General features: G+C 37.6%; 2 protein-coding genes across 2 annotated transcripts in view; both read left to right on the plus strand.

Annotated features, from left to right (window-relative positions):
- Nucleotides 1-21,853, plus strand: part of LOC122439637 (hepatitis A virus cellular receptor 2-like) — a 126,230-nt gene that overhangs the window by 89,881 nt on the left and 14,496 nt on the right. The gene's annotated exons all lie outside the window — the stretch shown is intronic.
- Nucleotides 1,139-21,310, plus strand: LOC122439381 (hepatitis A virus cellular receptor 1-like). The gene is made up of 9 exons (XM_043464448.1): nt 1,139-1,622; nt 3,685-3,739; nt 5,804-6,136; nt 8,600-9,154; nt 10,195-10,290; nt 13,399-13,454; nt 16,470-16,584; nt 17,464-17,500; nt 20,074-21,310. Exons 2-9 carry the CDS (start codon nt 3,697-3,699, stop codon nt 20,174-20,176), a joined length of 1,338 nt encoding a protein of 445 aa, XP_043320383.1. The 5' UTR covers nt 1,139-1,622; nt 3,685-3,696; the 3' UTR covers nt 20,177-21,310.

Raw genomic sequence — 21,853 nt, forward strand, 5'->3', positions numbered from 1 at the left:
GTGTTGTTTTAAAGTCTTTTGATATTTTTGGCAAACTTGCCAGAGATCAAATTCTACTTGAAGTTCATTTGACCTTTAGCTTACTTTGAGATTTTCCAGAAGGTCCTGAAGCACCTAAGGGAATTGTTTTCTCTCTTTATCAAAGATTAAAATATTAGACTAACTAGCCTTATATAGTATGTTAAATTGCATGGGAAACATTTCAAACGGATGGTGATAAACATCCTTAGGCTATATTGTATGGGGACATGTTTTAGATACTGTAGAAATTATTGGAATTCCTAAGAATCTGGTATGTCATAGTAAAATGTTATCAGTCTTAATTCTGATTATTATCTTAAAATGTTATGTCACAGGAGTATAAATGTTTGTCAATTGCATCACAATCGGATCTTTAACCATGTCTTTAAAAATCTTTGTTGTTCACAGACAGTTGCTGTTTGATCCCAATGCCTTTGCAAAAAATGCTTGATTTTCAAGAAAATTCACATAAAGGATTTTTGACAAGTGCAGGCTTTTAAAAGCTTTATAAAACTGTTAACAAAAGATCAAGAATTAGTTGCATAGGACTGAGTGAACTAATGAACATTGTTTTAGAGTTTATGGTTTTTCTGGTCTGAGATATTACTGCTTGTTAATTTGTTTTCCAGATGTAAGGAAACCTTTCCCCTTAAACTAATTATGACTTACAGCAATTTGGTTAATGATACCTTTGTAAGCAAAATTGAAACATTTATCTTTTCTTTCTACCTGATCCCTCCGAAATTGTAAACTCTTAGTTTGCTAGCAGACTTATCAAGTAGAAAAAAAAGTCCACCTCCTGACAGTTGTAGGAATCTGAAGACACTCTGGAACACTGAAAGGAGAGAAATTAATCCAGATCTATAGGTATCACAGGTAGGATCTGATGGCATGCCCTTGGGATGACTTTTCTCGCCTAAAGAAAGAAGCCTTTTAAAAATTCAATCTGAGATTCTTAATAAAAAGTTCCATCTAAACCAATTTTTAAAAGGATTGTATGATCAATTACACTTATATAAGTAATCAGGCCAAGTTTACTGAAAGCAGACTTATTTTTGCAAAAAAATTACTCTTAATTTGCCTGTATTTGATAGATGTCAGCATAATTTTAGAGAGAAAAATTACATATATGGATATTAAATTCTAGTATTGTTAATTTAGGTCTGTATTTACTGCCCAAGACTCACTTCGGAGATAGACCCCTGTTGTTAGGTTACATTATTGTAAAGTTTAATTTATTATTAAAAGGACGCTCTACGTTTGTTTCTGAAGCATATCACTGTAATTTGTCTTTGGATGAATACCAGATGCCCCATGAGGTATAACCAGAAGATTATGCATGTTGGAAAGGCATAATTTAAAGAACTGTCTCCAACCTCGATCAAAGGACACTTGTTAGGTATTCTTGATTAACTGGTGCATAGAACAAAGGAAAGAAATTGACTTTTGGATTTGTATTTTCCACTTAGAAAGAGTTCTTGCACTGGAACCCTAAGACTCACCTTAAAAAAAAGTTCAAACAGAGGAGAAACTACACTCACACCAAGACAAAGAGAAGACATCAGAAGTGGACAGCTATCCCTAGATTCCCGATCTGACCTGTATGATTAGTTACAGTGTTTTCAGCATAATAGTTACATTAGATAATAATGTCATGTTATATAATTATAGAAATATGGATATAATTATATATTATAATAATTTTTGATAATTTCTTGTACCTTTTCATAAATACATGGTTTTTTTTTTTATCATGGTATAAGTCTTACACAGAGTTTAAAAATTAATCCAATTGTTAGGCTTATGATCAGTTACCTAATCTAGTACTTCTGGGTTACCTTGGTGGATTTCTCCTCTCCACAGGTCTAATTGGATGACCCTTAGGAAATTGATTCCAGAAGAAAGCTATAGTTCTGTTTGGGCAACTATTGATATTCCTAGATAGAACTCCCTCACTTGGCCAATCAATGGTGCTTTCTCTGACCATAGTTATAATATGAATTTTCTTTTAAAGTTACTCAAGCTGAAAAATAACAAACTAAATTTCAGTCAGCAAATATAACTTCCTTATTATTAGGAGGAACCCTCCTTCATTTACAGGGTGGATTTATATGACTCCCACCAGATTATTTAAATCATTTAAGCTTAAAAGCTCCTTTACATTGGGAACAGTTAAACTAAGGATAATCAGCCTAATAACACTAGGAAATTAGGCTGGGTGCCTTGTGAACAATACAAGTATTTCATTACCTTTAAGACAGTGATTTGTACAGGACAGATTGAGTCAGATGAGCTGGTAATATACTGGATCACACCTAATTGAAACTGTTGGCCTAAATATTTACTTATGACCCTTATTACTGCTACTAGCTATGTTATTTGCATTTGGCCTATTTTACAAGATTGTGATTTCTTGCATTACTAAATGTGTGACTAAGTCTCTGATAAAAATGATGACTAGGCAACTTGCATATATATATTTATTTAAGAGCTATACATGTGTATATTTATTCATGAACTCAAGATTGTTATAGTGTAGCCCTACATACGAGAAGAAGCAACACAGGGGATTCTGCTTGGACCGAAACAGATTTGAAAGACATGTGGTCCAAAGTCTTTTGTCTACTCTTAGTAGTGCCTAGTCCAGTAATACCATACTGGCCTGACTGAGAAAAGGTATTCTCTGCACTATGGGATAGAGTGGCCATGAACTGCCTCCTAAGTCATGGTTGAATTTATGACCATGAGGGGGCACTGGCAGCTAAGGAGTGTCCCTAGCCATCTGGATCTGTAAGAATTAAGTCACTAGCCCCTGTAGTCACTGATACTCCATATACCCTAGAAGGAATTCAGTGCAGTGATCCAAAAAGAAGTCCTCTGTGCTCTGGGAAAACTGGTAAAACAAGCCTTCAGATAGTTAGATGTTTGCAGGAGAAACTTTTATGAATCCAAGTTTCATCTTCCTGTACTTAGAAAAATGCTAAAGGCATTAATTGAGGTATTTGTTTCTTGTACCTAGTGGCAACCTTCTACTGAGATGTTTGATTGTTCTCCTCCAAAATCACATATAAGTTTATCTCTCCACCCCTCTTGGACGTGGTTCCTCAGAGCTATCTGAGAGGCAGTCTCCTGAGCCATAAGTGAAACTCACAACTCTTGAGTTCTTAGCTCCGCGTACATTTGATCATTTGACTAAGGCTGGGGACTAGCCGTTGTGACCACAAAGGAAGAAGTATCCTCCTCTCGCCAGAAAGCCAGGTGACTCACCTTCAAGGCTAAGGATAAGTGTAGCTTTGCCATGGGAAGTCTGGGCTGGCTCTGGTGTCCCCGCTGAGCCTTCCTCTCCTTTCCTTTGTGTTTGCTCCCTTGTCTCTGTCAGCACCTAGAGTCAGCGTGGGCTCTGAGTGCAGGAGAGGAGCTGTGTGAGTAGGGATGTTTCAGAGGACAGCTGTGCCTGTCTGTTGGAAGGGGCAGAGCTCTTCAGCCACCTGGAACAGACAGACAGCGGAAGCATTTGCAAGTGTGGTCTTGCTTTCAGCAGGCAGGCTTATGGGATTCACTCTGTAAGGGTGAAAGGAGAAGCTGCCATCTGAGAATTAAGACTTGTTCTGATCCCATCTGATTGAGGGCCACACCAAGCAGTCTGCTTTCTCTTTCCTTCAGGCCAATAGCATCATGCATCCTTGGGTAGCCATCCTGGGCCTCCTACTCCTGCCAGGTAAGTGAATAAGTAGATTGTGCTTTGGAACCACAAGGATGTAGGGGGTGGTGTAGGGGGTGTGTGGGTGTGGTGGAGGAAGGTAGATGTTAACACCTAGGGCTTTGTCAAAGGTAATGGGATCCACTAGTGAGCAAAGAACCAAGCTGAAAACTTAAGCCAAAGAAATTGCTAAATGCTAAGAATTTAATAATCTATGGGTAGGTGAATAAGGCATGCTGCAGTACAGTACAGCTTATGTTGCCATTTGTGTTTAAATTAAAAAAAGAGTAGGTAGATGGTTGTGTATGCACGAACTACTCAAGTGTATGTTAGAAAGTGTAACTGTGGACAAGGGTTGGAAGAAGAAATGGGGATGGGTGGGAAGGAGATGAGTCTTTTATTGTACCATTTTGTACTTTTTGATTTTTTTAACCATGTGTAACTGTTTCTTTAAAAAAAAAAATATTTGAACTTCCCTGGATTTCCAGTGGTAAAAATGTGTGTTTCCAATGCAGGAAGCACAAGTTCTATGCCTGGTGGGGGAACAAAGATCCCACATGTAGTGCCATGTGGCCAAAATTTTGTTTTTTAATCAATAAACAAAAAAATTAATTTTTAATAAACACAATTATCTATCTCATATCCTAACATTCTGGGAGATAGGGGAAATTTTTAGGAATAGACATAACCATTAAAAAAAATCTCTAGAGGTACGAATATGATGAAAAGTACATTTTAAAATTATATTCTGTAACAACTTTCTATAATCAGCATATAAATTACCTTTATAATTCAAAAATGGTATTAAGCAAAATTAAACATAATCAGAATTCCGTTAATGAAAAGTGGACTTATTCCCAGAGCATTTCCCAGACTTACAATCCAGTTCTAACTATGACTGGTTGTTGAATCTCAGATTTCTTTTAAGGACCACTCAGACTTCATTTGACAGTACAGTTTTTTAAACCTCTACTGCAGGAGAGAGTTTTCCTGCCTGTTTGTGTTTAAGAAGTAAAGTTTACTGTTTGATTGAATATTGTCCAATTGTTTGATTTCCCCTGGCTAACTGGACAGTGCTCCATTGCAGGACAGTCATCAACTCACAAGAAGGGATCCCTGCCTGAATGTTTTTTAATTGATCCTAAATCCCATGCTGGGCTTCCCAGGTGGCTCAGTGGTAAAGAATCCACCTACCAATGCAGGAGGCATGGGCTTGATCCCAGAGTCGGGAAGATCCCCTGGAGAAGGATTTGGCATCCCACTCCAATATTCTTGCCTGGAAAATTCCATGAACAGAGCAGGCTGGCGGGCTACAGCCCATGGGGTTGCAAAGAGTCCAATACAAATTAGCAGCTAAACAAAACCCAAAAAAAGCCCATTATAAGCCTCCGTTCCTTCTGAGAGTATTATAAACCCTTTTTTCTAAAAACTGATTTCTAAAGAATTTACTCGGCTTCTGCCTTCTAGCCAATGATGCTGTAAATAGAATATTAACTGTTTTTTCTTTAACTTAGAAAAGATTTGTGAGGTGAAATTTTTTGCATAGCCATTTAAAAAATCACAATAAAATTGAAAATCAAAATTTTAGATGCAATACATTTTTTAAATCAGATTTCAACTGAGACTGTGATTGAATCTAGGGGAGAGGAAAAGCCACCTGTATGTATTAACATTTAGTAAGCAGATACCTGTCAAACACAGGATGAAATGCACACACACTGATGCATTACTGGAGTGTTGTTTGTTTCACACCTTTTGGAGAGGAATTGGAATCATATTCACCAAAAGACTGAACATATTTCTGCCCTTTAAAATCCTGATACTTTCTCTCATAAATCTGTCCTATTAGGAAGTAATCCTGAGTACAGAAAAATATTTATATGATGTTTCATCCTCAAATATATCTGGTTAATAATAACACTGCTAAAGAATATGTTTACAAGAAAAATGCATATATTAAATTCAAAAACTCAAGATATGGTTAGATAATTTCAAACCACATAAGCTATATAAAGAACAAACTGAAAATAAAATTAAAGTTAAAATTTTGAGATGCATGCTCTGGTGTCTCTTTATTTACAGATGGTGTAACCTCTTACCACCGAGTGACTGGAGTGGCGGGTCAGTCTGTCACTCTACCCTGCTACTATAATGGTGAAGTCACAAGCATGTGCTGGGGCCGAGGGGCATGTGCTTGGCTTGATTGCGGAACTAACATCATCTGGACTGATGGCTACAGAGTCACCTATCGGAGGGATGGACGTTACCAGCTAAATGGACATATTGGTGGAAGAGATGTGTCTTTGACCATAAACAATGCTGCCCTGTCTGACAGTGGCTTGTATTGTTGCCGAATTGAGGTGAGAGGGTGGTTCAATGACATAAAAACCACCCTAGAGTTGAGGGTAAATCCAGGTGAGCTTATCTTCCTACTTCTTTGAACCCACTTCCTGTGGGTTCCCAGAGATAAGAGTTTTCTGTCTGATATTAACTTTCTTTCCCTTTAGTAGGGAAAGAAAAGTTGCCTATGATGTTGTTTTCTAATAGCTCTTCAACTGAATATATTGTATTTGTGTAGAGTGAAGTGTTGAGTAACCTTGATTCAAGACCATAGGCTAGAGGATCTTCCCAGTCAGCAAACTGTTCTTGAAGCAGTGCTTCAGGAATAGTAGTTGGTTCATGACAAAGCATTCACTGTTCCGCACTGAGATATAGTGAGTATTTTTATGGAGCTGAATTTCTTCTTCTTGAAAATCTGACCTTTTCTCTGAGGTCATTTCTTCAGAGAATTTTCAAATATTCTTTGTTAAGAGTTTAAGACTCATAGAGCGTTTCACACATACAAAACAGGTAATATAAGGTCCTGTCAAATAGATGTATCATTTGGTTTTGACAATTGTCAATGCGATTTTGTGGCATATACATTGAAAGAGCCTGTATAGTTTCATCCCCTTCCTCTGCCCTTGGATTTTTTGAAGCAGAATTCACACCATATCATGGCTAAGCTGGTTAAGAATCAGCCTGCAAAGCGGGAGACCTGGCTTCGATCCCTGAGTTGGGAAGATCTGCTAGAGAAGGGAATGGCTACCCACTGCAGTATTATGGCCTGGAGAATCCCATGAACTGTATAGTCCATGGAGTCACAAAGAGTTGCACCCAACTGTGTGACTCACTTTCACTCACATCATATCACTAAATTCCTTGTATAAAAATTAAAATTGCCCTATTGCTATATGAGAACACTTTCACTCAATAACTGTTCAATTTTGGCTTTTAAGAATTTTGTGAAATCCAAAAGTCTGGGAAATTTATGTTTTTCTATGTTGATGTAGACTTTTAATTTTTCTTACCACTTGGTGAAAGGAGCAGGTTCTAAAGGATTTCCTGGTTTCTGGTGCTCTGTCATAGTAAGTATTCTCCTACTAAAGTTTCTAATGAAAACGGAACCCAATACTCAGAGCCTGTATAAGCTAGGTCTCTTTTTTAATTTAAATGAACTTGATATTTCAGTTTCATAATTTTTCCTAACTTCATCAAGGACACTTAGGTTATTTGATGAAGGCAAGTAAAAGAAGGTCAATTCTGATGCAGAAAATAGCTGACTCTGGGGAAACATCTTGGAGGCAATTTAAGACAGCCAAAAGAATCTGGGGCTATACACCTGTGGCAGGAGGCTGTGTGTGGAGAAGAGATTATGTTTGGAGTTGTGAAATTATATGATTGGTCTGGAGGAATACTTTTTTTTTTAAGTGATAAAGAAAGAAATTAATAGGGGACATTTATAGTGCTTATAAATTCTTTAACAGATGAATATTTGCAAAGTCACTGTTCTGTCCAGTGGGAAGCAGGTTCATAACTGAGCCAAAGTGACTGTCTGCCTCCAACCCAATACTTTACTTAAGTTTTCTTGCTCTTTTCACAGAATGCGCACAGACCTCTCCTAGGTCTCTTCCACAGCAGCTTTTCCTAGCCTTAGTTTCCTAGCTTCTTCCTTAGGAAATATTGACTCCTGAGCAAGGAACATTAGTGAAATAAGCTGATTAAATTTCCTCCTTGTTATACTCCTTTGATCAGGTTTTTTTCTTGCTTCCTCTTTTTTTTTTTAGGTTTCATTTCAAACTGAAGGGAGGGGATGGAGACTGCACTGTTCTTCAAAATCTTTAACTACACTATTAGACCCAGGTCAGCAAACATTAGCCTTAGGGCCAGATGAGATTATAAAATAAGGTCACCAACAGTTTTTTCTTTTTAAATAATAAAGGTTTATTAGAACACAGCCCCATCCATTCATGTATATACTATCTATGACTGTTTTCAGGGCTTCCCAGGTGGCATATGGCATCTGTGTTATCCATTGTATGTTAATGATGTGAATTAATCCACATTTAGGATGCAGATATTTTGGGAGGGTACCCTTAGAACTGACAGAAGTGAATGCTATTTATTTGGTCAATATTCTGGTTCTTGGGAACTATTATTTGTGTTCCAGTCATGTACTGCTGAGAGGACAAAGAGAGCTTCAGGCTCTAGACACTTTTCCTTTCCTCACAGATGTTTATGAAGATATGTAAATCTGATAGTCTTTACTGGCTGTCTTTACGAAGTGCTTCAACACAAATCCCATGTGTCATTTTTTTATTTCAACACCTCCTGAAATATCATTCTTTAAATGCAGCTGTTGCCTTGTTGTGACCATGTCTAAACTCCCTCCTCAGTCACAGGTTCTAGTTGACCAATGACTAGAACTTGGAGTTCATGGGAGATAAGTGCAGAGTTCTGCCTGGGAACAGTCTCCTTGATTGTGTTGGTGCACAGGCCCAGCACGAGTCTCTTGTTTCCCACTGCTTGATGAATCCCTGCTTTCATGTTGATTTCTAGCTCCACCTACAACAACCACGACCACCACCACTACTCCAAGAACCACTACCACCACCACCACTACTCCAAGAACCACTACCACCACCACCACTACTCCAAGAACCACCACCACTACAAGAAAGACAACCATTACTACTTCTCCAAGAACGACAACCATTACTACTTCTCCAAGAACGACTATCACTATTCGAACAACTACCACTACTATGCCAAAAATAACCACCAGGATTCCAACAACCACTACCAGATCCACCACTACTCCAAGAACAACCACCACTACAAGAAAGACAACCATTACTACTACTCCAAGAATGACTACCACTATTCCAACAACCACCACTACTACCCCCAAAACAACAACTGCCACAACTTCAACAACCAGCACCACCACTACTCCAACCACAGTGGTCACCACTGCTCCAACAACCACCACCATTGCTATGCCATCAACAATCAACACCACCACTCCAAACCTGACGGTCACCACTGCTCCAGTGACAGCGAGGTCCTCTACTTCTCTTCCAATGCCAGCACCCACAAGGGACCTCCAGCCAGGTAAGCAAAAATACTTCTAAGTGCAAGAGTTTTTAAAGGAGAGGATATACTACATCCAGGGCACTATGTTAAGGGAGATGTACAATCTAGGGTAGGGATTCTTAACAGGTTTCCAAACCTGGCTTCACAGAATCTGTGAACCACTTGTACCCTCTTATATTCATCTTTTGTATCTTTAAGCATTTTCAGAGTGAGAGAGATCTGTGGGTTTTATTAGATTCTCAAAGGAATCATTAATAGCAAAAATTAAAAAAAGCCAGACCACTGGTCATGGACATCTACAAAGGATGGTGCATTCAGCCCAGTTTAACATAGAATTATGAGGAAAAAATAAGGGTGCCAGAACAGGGCCAAGTGAATCAGATTCTGTGTTATAAGGAGTTCTGAATAGAGACCATTTAATCCGTTTTGAAGCCTAACCCAACACTTGAGGATAAGATTTCAGTGAAGTTAATGCTTACTCTGTTTCCTGTGTCAGGAAACATGCTAACTGCTTTATGAGTATTAGGCTCCTTAATTCTTATGACAACCCCAGGACTGATGCTAAAGCTGAAGCTCCAATAATTTGGCCACCTTATGTGAACAGCTGACTCATTGGAAAAGACTACAATGCTGGGAAAGATTGAAGGCAAAAGGAGAAGAGGGTGGCAGAGAATGAGATGGTTAGACAGTATCACTGACTCAATGGACATGAGTTTGAGCAAACTCCAGGAGACAGAGAAGGACAGGGAAGCATGGCATGCTGCAGTCATGGGGTTGCAAAGAGTCAGACACGACTTAGCAACTGAACAACAAAAGAAATATAAAATGTGAAATAATTAATTCTGTTGTTAAGCTCTCAGATCATTATCTAGATCAGATTTATTCATGATAATGAAATGCCTACATAGCGGGGTAATACATCAAGGATATCTATTAATATATTTCTAAGAAAGAGTCAAGGGTAATTTCTGATTTAGTTTTGTTTGTTATTTCTGCTGGGGGTATAAATTTTCCTCCACCAATTGAACACTATTTTTCCGTTCTTGTCATTCCTATAGCTTCTTTATCTTCTCCAACTCAGACAGCAGAAACCCAGCCTACTACCGTGTATGAAACAAACATAACCAGCTCACCATGGCACTCTTGTTCAACAGGTAACTTCAGTTTCTTTCCTGAACACCTCGGAGCTTTCAAATTTTGATAAGTATTAGCACATTGTTAAGAGCACATATTCTGAAATAAGAGAAGCGTGACTTGAATGCCAACAATGGCTATTCCACTCAGCTATGCAACTTGAACAAATGTCTTATTACCCTCTTTGAATCTGTTTTTATCCTTTGGAAAATGGGTGAAATATTACTTATTCTTACAAGCATTATTTGAGATAAAGATCTTGGGACACAGTTACAAGGTAAGTGATAGAGTGACAATTATGACTGTTATTTAGAATGTCCAGAAATATGTACATTTGAATGACATAGCTTGTATGATTGGGACCATCCACATGCATATCCACATTTTTCTAAATAAAATGAATCAGCCTTGTCTTTAAACTTATTCGTAGGTGTACTTCCCTGGACAGAGCCTTAAAACAATTAAATCCAAACTGGTCCAGACCAAACTGGTCACCTGTTTATGCTTCCTCTAAGCCCCAGAAACTACATGGAGCCAGGAGGCTCCCCTGCTGCTGTGTCGAGCTTTCATTTCACATGGACACTTTGAGTTGGGTTGAGGACATGGACACTAGAACCAAAGAGGCAGGTCCCACTAGGATTGTGCTATTCTACTCCAAAAGTCTCCCAGTTCTCCCTTGTTTTGGAAAGTCCATATTCTTTTGAGATGTAAGATTAGTCTGTTTTTCCTATAATGGAGAAAGATGATGTTGAATTGTCATCTTTCCCAGCTAACTCTGTTACCCATGGTGGTAAATTTGGAGAGCACCACATGTGAACCCCTTTGTAATGCAGAACTGGCTTGTTTTTCCATGTGCCTGTAAAGCATCCAAACAAGGTCAGACTTTGTAAGACCTGTGCATATGATTCATCATGCTCAGGAGTTGCTAATCTGTAGCAGACACTCAGGGTAGCCTACTTTGCCAATCAGTCAAGGAAGCTCTTAATTGAAAATGGACATGCAGTGGGACTCAGAGAAGGACCAGTTTAATTGGAATTAGCTAATAGTGCCATTTGGTTTTGAAAGTGGAATCCTTGGTGTGAACTGTTTCTGGGCACAAAAACAAAGAGAAAGCAGATAAAAATACATGTAAGAGCAGTTGGAGCAACTGCACCCTACACTTTTAGGCTAAGAGGAAGAACAAAGTAGGAAATGGGAAATTGTTCTCTAAAATATGTCACTAAAACCTGGTCAAGGTAGACTTGCCAGCATGGAACAGGCATTGGAGCAGCTGTGTCCCCATGACTTCTGTGACTGCTGCTGTCTTGGCAGCATCTCTGAGGCCCTTCAGCCAAGTCCTCACAGTGCCCAAGTCACACTTCAGTGGGTTAAAGGCTCACAAAACAAAGAATGTTAGTCTAGAAGAAATTTTGGCTTCATATGGCCTGCACCTACCTTTTCAGATGCATGTGCCAGCAAATTTTTGTATATTATCTCTTTTAATTCTTTCAGGGAAGGTTTATTTCTTGCCATTGCCAGACTGAGGAGGACATTTAGCTCTACTTCGGAGACAAACAGCTTCCAATTCAACTGCCCGCCCATGGCAGTTTCTAGCTGTTCGCCCATGGGCAAGTGGTTTCATTCCTCACTCCATGTTTATAAGGAATGAAGGACATGATATTTGGAAAATCCATTGCATGGTGTCCCTTCCCCATTGCTCCTAATGTTATATAGCAACATAATTGTGATACCTGATATTTGTGTAATATGATGTTAAGAACCCTACATACATCATCTACTGTGACAACGTTATGAGACGGGTGCTATCAACAGCTTGTAGTTCAAGGTTACCCCAGCTCGAAATATAAATACATACATTTACATGCATATGTATATAATGTGTATGTAAAGGACATTGATCAAGGTCACATTGGTAAGTGACATGTCAACACTGAAGTCAAGTTTCATCTGACTCAAGTCCTTGCTATTTTTTTTTACAACATCATTCATTCTATAGCTTAAGGATTTAAGGTTATAACATAAATCATACCCACAGACTAGACTAGGTACTGTCTTTGTCTCTTGAAGAAGTAATGTCAGAATGTTTAAACTGTAGATACAGTAATGTAAAGTGTGAAAATTTAGGGGGATATGGTTAGTTCATTTTCACTACCATTAGAAAATGATGATTTTATAGCTCTGTCAGTAGTATGGGAATCTCTGAAACCTGCAGTATTTTTATTGAATAGGAACATAATGTGTGCAGTGGTTATGATCTGAGGCTCTTGTCCTTTAGTAGAATTGGATACTTCAACCATTTAAGCATCTCATCTAAAATTTCAGATTAAGAAAATTGGTATAAGGATGTAAAGTGCTTGTATATAATAGATACTCAGTAAAGAGAGAATTCTGTATTAGACCTATAGTTGCTTAGAAGGGCCAACAGTATATGTTCTGTGTGACAAAAGAGATATTTCAAAACACTATTAAAATTTGGACATTCAAAACTTTAAGGCATAATATCCTTTTATATTGGGATTTTAGGTAGTATAAAGTATCGTGGCCTTGAGAGTGATGTAACATATTTTCTAAAGCAGATTTGGATCAGTGTCTGGGTACACAGGCATATAATGTAGGAGTTGGATGCCACCTGTTTGAGGCATCTTAGTGCATTTCACTCACATTTTGAATGTAAAACCAATGTAATATTCATTTTGAACAGAGTGGTTCTGCTCTTTGGATGTGTAATGACCTCTGAGCACTCATTGGAAGTTTCTGAGCTGCCATGAAAGTATTGATTATTTATCTGTAATTGGTAATTTTTAACCTAGTTCTGAGAATGGGTCACTCTAACTTGTCTAAAATTGTCAGTAAATTTTCTGTGAGCATGCATTTTTTTTTTTTTCCATAGGGAGAAACAAAAAAGGTTCATTTTCAAAGGGTCCATGACAAAATGGTTAAGAAGCGAAACCTTACTACTTAAATTAATAAATGTTAGTAACTTGGTATTACTCTTGGGATGTCTACAGCATTAGGCCATATGATTATTCAACTTTCCCTTCATTACCAGAAGGCAGTGTGAATTGGTGTTTTCAGGGAAGTTCAATATCTTTTTGTAATTCTTATTAATTTTCTTTCTTGTTGAGCAGATGGAAATGGCACTGTGACACAGTCTCCAGATCCCCACTGGCATAACAATCAACCTGTAAGTATATTCCTTCCTATTTTATTAGCCTGATTCACTTATATGTCTCTTCTGGAATCAAGTTACATTTAGAGATTTCTAGTGTCAGACTAGTCCACAGATTGATTCTTTCTAATTTAGAAAATAAAGGAAGAAAGAATCTGACTCTTAAATAGGGATACTTTAATTAATTATAAAGTCTATATAGATGCACTACTTTGTTAGAAATACCTGAAAAGTGATATTTTACTCTAGGCACACATATACACCCAGTACAGAATTTCTGCTGACCAGAAAATAAGAAAAAAAGTGTGAATTATTTCAGGCATAGTGAATTAACATTACATACCAAAAAAGACTTAGATCATTGTTAGAGAAATAACATGCTTTGAATTGATGTAGTGGAATTGGGGCCATCCCCACCAAAAATATTATGTCAATGAAAGTGCAATTCCTTAATCATAGGCCCCCTAATATCCTTTTCCAATCCAATTTTCCTCCTATAGAGAAAATTTGAGGCCACTCTTCGGTCTTTCTATATATATCCTCCCCATATAATGACATATTAAGGTCCTAAGGTCTTCAACAACTTTGTAATTCTGTAATTTGTTCTCACACTTTTCCCACAGTTAGCTTGGGAAAAATCCAAGGGACTATAGTCTCATGATGTTCATCAAAGCCTCATCTTTGTGTGTAAGTTAGAGGAATTTATCAGTGAGATTTTTACTTTTGGCTCCCTTGGGTGAAACAACTTTCTTTTCACTTTGTGCAAATAACTCTTAGAAGCAAAAAACATGAACAGATTCAGGTATGAGAGTAATCTTGATTGCAAGTGGTGAGAAGTTGCAGCATGGACATTGTTAAGAGAAATTCAAGTTCAAGCAAAATGGGGTTAATGTGGCGTCAAGTGGCCTTATATTGCATAACTTAGTGTAATGAGAACACTACCACGTAGCAATGATATGAAAGATTAATCACTCTGATGATATGGGTACTGATTGATCTGATGGATATGGGCTAAATTTGTTTGTGCTTGTTAAATAGCAAACTGCCACCATGTAAATGTCATGTCAGTCAGACTTATGCTAGTTTAAAAAAAAGAAACAAACACTCTGAATGATAAGATTGTTTTTGACCTCAGTTATCTGCAGGACAGGTATATTTAGTAGCAATTAATCTCTTCTATATAATATAAGCAATATAGAAGCAAGTTCACAATAGGTGGTAGCCCAATCATGGGCTTTCTGTCTTGACTGTGAAGATATCAAGGTGTCTCCCAGGTATCTTGAAACCAAGCAGCATATATTTCCACGCAGTAGGTCAACTTCTTGAGCTGCATCTTAAGGAGAGAATGAACATATACATAAAGATGTATAAACAAGATATATATTGCTGCTGTTTATAATCATGAAAATATGATAAACAACCTAAATATTCCATAATAGGAGAATAATTACTTATCAATTAAGCATGCCCATTTATTGCCATTAGCAATGTTGTCACTGCAGTGTACTTACTGCCATGAGAAGACAGTGTCAATTGTTAAATGAAAAAACTAAGTTTTCAAATAGCATTGGGACTTCCCTGACAGTCCAATGATTAAGACTCCATGCCTCCAATGAAGTAAGTTCAGGTTTAATGGCTGATCAGGGAACGAAGATCCCATATGCCATGTAGCATTGACAAAACTGAAAAAAAAATTTATATCAATGTATTATATAGTTTATAGACACAAAATAAAATGATGTATATAGTGTAGTATACATGGGATTGGGTAACTGTATCTGTTAGGGAAAGTACTAGAAAGATAATATTCTAGAAGTGTATGTAATGAAAAATGGTAATAGTAACTATTTCTGGATGTTGAAATTATGGTTGATTTTTGTTTTCCTTTCTTTATCCTGAGGTACACACTCTGAAATGAACTTCCAGTTTTTATGCAACATAATATTTTTTAAAAAGCAAGCAAAGACTGCTTCCTGTAACCCTGTGTTCTTTCTAACTGCTTTACCTCCCACAAGTAAGGTGGTAACACAGCTTTTCCCTCCCAAGGCACTGACTGTTTTCTGTTTAGGCAAGGACAGCTCAGAGGCTAGGCCACCCTCCTCTGTATTCCTCATAGTGTTTATCACGAGGTACCTAAAGTACCTTTCCCCAAAACCCTATTTAATCTGCATTTGACAGAAAAAGAGGTTTGGAGAGGCTAAATAACTTGCTAGGGTCACAGAGCAACTAAATAAAAGTTAATCTGGGATTCTGACTCCAGAGATTAAACTCTTAGGCAGGAGGAGACTTGAGACTTAATCTTTTTCTCTGATTTTCCACTTCCTTTCTGTTCAAATACCTACCTGGTGGGACATCTTTAGAATTAGAATTAAGCTATGTAAAGGAGGCAAGCATGATGGCCTGGTAAGTTTTGGGTTTACTCTAGGACGTGATGATCCCTCACACTAGGAATTTTTTTCCCATTTGCACAGCATTTTAATTGTTAAGCAGAGCCATGAATCTGAGCAGCCTTTCATGCCCATTTACAAAGACATAGAATCTTGAATTCTAGTTCAAAAAAGTGTTTTAATTAATGGCCAGTTTTAGGAACTGAACACATACAAATAACACCACCATGGTAACTTGTATAGGAACCAAAATTGCTTTTTATTAGTATCATAAGAGGATTATTTATGAAAGGAGCTTATTATTTTTACAATATGTATAAACTATAATAATAAAGCACACTCATTTGAAGCATATGGTTTGAGTTTAACAAATCTGTACCCTTCTCTAAATACCACCGCTAGTAAGATGTAAACATTTCCACCACCCCCAAATACAGTTTGAATTTTGCGTTGTCTTAGAATTTCATCATAAGGCTATAACTTTACATCATTTGGTCTTATCCCTCATGATGCAGAACTAGCAAGGGGCCAATAAACAATAATGTGTCTGGGTATATTATTTTCTGAAATGTTTTCTGCCTATAACTCTAACAAGCTGGTTTTATTTTTCTGTTTTGTGTTTGATCTGTTGATGTTTCTGAAGCCTGCGGCGCTGGCACAAGAAACATGGATGAGCACCAACAAGGGAGTCTACATTGGAATCTCTGTTACCATTTTGGCATTGTTGCTCATGTTTGTGGTTTTCTGGATTAGGAGAAGTAAGTCACCTCAGGACTGAAATATTCAGGAATATTCTTGAGCCCACAGGAGTATTCTTGAGCCAAATGCATGTAGCTGTACATTCCATGTGATATCAGTTTCATGTAACTTCCTTGGTTCTTACCTTGTTCTTTCCTTATTTTTTATTTATCTTAAATTGATTGTTCCATAAACATGATATTTAAATTATTCATAGGAGACATTAAATATGGAGAAATAAGCACTGGTTGTGTAAAGCTGATTTTGGAAGTCAAAAGCCAGTGTAATATACAAGATTTGTTCCCTCCCATTTTGTTCTTTTCCCATTCCCTCAATAACAAATTTTTATCCCTATTGGGGGTAAAGCTGTTGATGGTTTTATAACATCCACTTAATAGAAGAAGCACAAAAGACATTAGGAAGGTATATGATTTTGGAGCTAGGAGAAGTACAAAGGGTTTCAGATGACAGTTATCCAATAGCTTCTGGTCTCCTTCCAACAGTTGTGTGTGTATGAGTGTGTAAAACCTGTCATCTATGGGAGAAGTGCAATATTCAGGGTTTTTTTCAGTGAAATATAATGGCATAATGTAAGCTAGGGCATGTAGGTCAATACACTAAACCTATGAATCACAAGATACTTTATACCAAGGGGCTTACTTGGCTTCAGGAGATTCAAGACAAATTAGCTGGAGTAGGTTAGGGTCCAGATTGATTTCTTTCTCCTTCTTTTTAAAAATATTCTTTCTTCTAAATTAATATTTTTTAGACTCTGAGAGCTGCACTGATTTTGCTTATATTAAAGTAAAAACCACAATAATATACTGGTTTGGAAGAAAAATCTCATGACCTCTTTGGCTTGCATGTTTAATTTTCTCTTCATTTTCCCTTCAATTTAGGATATTTTTGCCTGGGTAGCAAGGTGGAGCTACTACGGTAAGTTTGAAATGGTTTGTGTTAGTAATGCCTTTTGATGTTCTTACTCTAGTAAACATAAGGAAAACTTCTCTGTCCCTCTCCTCTTTTCCTTCCGAGTTCTCCATTTTATACTCTGGATCCTGAAAAATCTAGTATATAGAGCACCTCCATTGCTGTTCAACCTTCCAGAGATGATTTTAGCATCTCTATGCTGCTGCTGCTGCTAAGTCGCTTCAGTCATGTCTGATTCTGTGGGACCCCACAGAAGGCAGCCCACCAGGCTCCTCCCTCCCTGGGATTCTCCATGCAAGAATACTAGAGTGGTTTGCCATTTCCTTCTCCAATCATCTCTATATTTCCCTGGAATTATGTCATAACTGCTACAGAAACAACACCTCAAATGTTATCTCTTAGAGCATGAGAACTAAATTGCAGATATTGTTTCAGGAATCATTCGAATGGGTTGTTTAGATTATTTTTCGATTTCATTCAGTGCTTTGTTTATTGCATGTCTATTGAATCTATAGTATATTCCAAAAAGATGAGCAGAACAGACAGAAAACATATAAATGAACAAGCAGGGCCTGATAGAACTTCCAGAGAAATACCATGGGGAATACTGGAGCAGGGCAGTAGGCTATGTGAGTGAGCTCCAAAGAAGCAGAAGGCAGCTCTGCAAAAATCTGGAGGAAGACACCTCCAGCCTGAAGACCTGCAAAGGCAGGGGGTAGGGACATGCTTCCAGCTCCCCACGGTTCCCACCATCCCCTATTATTCCATACCCAGCCTGTTCTGTTCATTTACGTTACCTGTCTGGCCTCACAGGCATTTCAATTTACAGTTTTTGCAAATTTACTGCTTCACCCAATAAAAAATTAAATCTTCTTTGTAAGCTTCCCTGCAGTCATTTTCCCAAACATCTGTAAAGGTAGGAAACCACTCCCTACTTCCAAGAAAATAAACTGCTTCATCTGGTCCAGCTTGGGATTTAAGCAGTCTTTTTTGATTCCAAATTTGTCCCTCTTTAACTGCCATCCATTATTCTTAGTTCTCTTTTATTGGATGTTTGTACCCAATCTTTCCTACATCTGAGTTAATCACATGAAGTAAATAAGTAAGTAAGTACAGTCGCTCAGTCGTGTCCAACACTTTGCGACCCCATGGACTGTAGCCTACCAGGCTCCTCTGTTCATGGGATTTTCCAGGCAAGAGTACTGGAGTGGGTTGCCATTTCCTTCTCCAGGGGATCTTCCTGACCCACGGATCGGACCCAGGTCTCCAGCATTGCAGTCAAACGCTTTACTCTCTGAGCCACCAGGGAAGCCCTAATCACATGAGGCAGTACACAAAATATGCCTTGAATATACTCCAGCTTTGCAAGTGTTCCATAGACGCTGGATTTTATTACTGCAGACGTGCCCTTCACAGTAATAAACCTGTGACACAGGCAGTAATATTATTCTCAGTTTACAAATTAAAAAACAGTTTTAGAGATGTTAAGTGACATCCAAGGTCACATCACACAGCAGGTCTCTTAGAGTCCAAAACCAGAATTTTAGGAGTTTTTGACTGTCAGCTTCCAAGAGTGGAAAAAAAATAAGTACTCCCTACAGACAGAAAAGCATGAATGATAACATACTTTTAGTTCATTTTTGTTCTTTCAATGTTTACTTCTTTAAAGTTTCAGTTTTTAATCATCTAATTAGAAAAGAAAATATTTATCGTAGAAGATGCTGTATAATATAGAAAAGCAAACAAAACCGAAGCAAAAAGGTGTATTTCCTCATGATGTTATTTTTGGGCTCATATATTTTGACTCATTTTGAGCTGCTGACACCTAACCTTTCTCCATACATGTATGACTCATCTGTTTAAAGATCAGAGCTGAGTGAAGATTCAGTGCATTTCATATCATTTCTGGACAGCTTAAGTAATAAAAATAGTGACTACAGACAACTTCTATAAAAGCATTGATATCAAAACTCCACAAATGACCTTTGTGTACACTTGATGTGTGAGCATTCATGTTATAAAACTCACCTAACCCATGGCTTTCTAATTTTGACTGTTAGGACAGGCTGTGAGTTTTGACTCTGTGATCTAGAACACACTTAGGTGAAGCAATACTATTTTACTACATCTGATATGCTCTGATATTTTGTATACTTATATATATTTATCTTAAATACAGGATACATACCACTAAATAACTTTCGCTAAAGGGTCACAGTCCTCAGCTAGAAAAACACCAGCCAAACCATTTCCTGCCCATCTTTGAGACTGTGCATCCTGGTTTAGTACTTCAATTTGATGTGTGATATTTGTCTTCTTGGATTATAAATTTTTGTGTTCTATTGCACGAGTGTCTTGAAAGAGACCAGTGTGAGTTTTTTGAAACCAAAAGGTGTGACTTTCTACCTCCTTATAAAAAATAATTTCCTGCAACTTCATATTCACAATTCTGGAACTTCTATTCATTTCATAGGATGTTTGAATGGGGCTCTGAGAAATGCACATACCCAGGCTTGAGTGAACATAAACAAATAGGGTGCTCTTCTCTTCTTTCTCTTACTCATGTTATTCTTTTACAGCGTGATTCCATTGAAAGATTCTTACATCGGAGCTTTGAAAAATGCAGCTCTGAAGCCTATCCAAGCAGAAGACAATGTCTACATTATTGATGACTATCACTAAGTCCTGGATCCAGATTCTAAAGTGCTATCCCTTGACTGTAGAAGACAGTGACCAGATACCGTGTCAGAGTCCGTTCAATCAGCTGCACAATTTTCCAGTCAGTTTCCCATGGCATTGCTATGAGTCAGGGACACTGGGTAGAGTGATGCTAGCTCAACTGTGTAAAGTCAACCTCTGTCACAGAGTTCTAATTTTTTATACTAAATTGGCTCCAACTTTCTGATCATTGCAGAGGTCCCTTCAAAGCATGAAACATACTTCTTAGAACTGTACATTCTCTTTAGATCTCATGAATCCTGTTTTCCATCAAGAATTCTCATTGGGAAGATAGAAAAAAACACTTCTACCTCAGTTACCAAGGCTGTCAAAAATACCTGAATTCAACTTAGAATCAGGACATCTAGTCTGCGACTTAAAGGACTTAACATGCAAGCATTTCATGATTGTCCTTTTTTTTTTTTTTTAAATCAACTGACTTCAAATGTGATATTTCTTAGGGTCCTCAAGGTTTCAAATCATGGTGTGTAAAGATTTTTATTTACACAATAGAAAAATGGAGATGAGTGTGATTTTGCCATTATAGACAAATTTGGTTTCTCAGGGTTCTGAAATACAAGGCATTAAATGCTTTCTTTGGGAGGAGGATGGTATTTTAGCAGTTTGAAGAAGCAATGGTATTGAGTAGACCATGAAGACACCAGGAGAAGAAAATCAATAGCCATATAATTTATGATATTTTTGCTATATCAGTGCCACAATTCTAGGTGCTTATGTTGATAACTGGCAGGCTCTGAATTTCAGAATGAGGCAGGGCAGAAATAAGTACAAGGAAAAAAGAGAGAGAGGGAGTAGCAAAACAAGCTTTGTGTTTTAGAAAATAGAGTTTGCGAATATAATAGTATTGTTTGAGAGTGTTACCAGTTTCTACAAAATGCTAAACTGTTCTCAAACCACTTTGATTTTTGAAATTGTTTTGGAAGGATAAAAGGTCTTTTTCATATTGAATCAATACCTGTGTTATATTTCTTTTTTACAACTCAATTAAATTTTGGTTTTCCCAGAAGTATTAGACAAAGGCTAAATGTAAGGATAATTTTAATCATGTAGAAGCATTTCTACATGAGAGGTTAAAAGACTGGAGGTTAATTTCACTTTGAATAAACCCTGAAATAATTCATGCTTGAGTAATTTGGGGGACATTCAGAGCTACTCACACCAAAGTGGTCCGTGAGGGCTGTATGCTTGTTTTTTTTTCCCTAAATATAAATTTACTTATTTTAATTGGAGGCTAACATTAAAAAGAATGCATTTGAATCAGTTCTAATGAGATGTATGAAACTGGAGCGCATTATACAGAGTGAAATAAGCCAGAAAGATAAAGACCAATACAGTATACTAATGCATATATATGAAATTTAAAAAGATGGTAACAATAGCTCTGTATGCAAAACAGAAAAAGAGACACAGATGTACAGAACAGACTTTGGGACTCTGGGAGAAGGCAAGGGTAGGATGTTCTGAAAGAGTAGCATTGAAACAAATATACTATCAAGTGTGAAACAGATCGCCAGCCCAGGTTGGATGCATAAGACAAGTGCTCAGGGCTGGTGCACTGGGAAGACCCAGAGGGATGGAATGGGAAGGGAGGTGGGAGGAGGGATCGGGATGGGGAACACA

Source organism: Cervus canadensis, chromosome 4 (assembly GCF_019320065.1).
Source record: "Cervus canadensis isolate Bull #8, Minnesota chromosome 4, ASM1932006v1, whole genome shotgun sequence".
In the NCBI taxonomy this organism is placed as follows: Eukaryota; Metazoa; Chordata; class Mammalia; order Artiodactyla; family Cervidae; genus Cervus; species Cervus canadensis.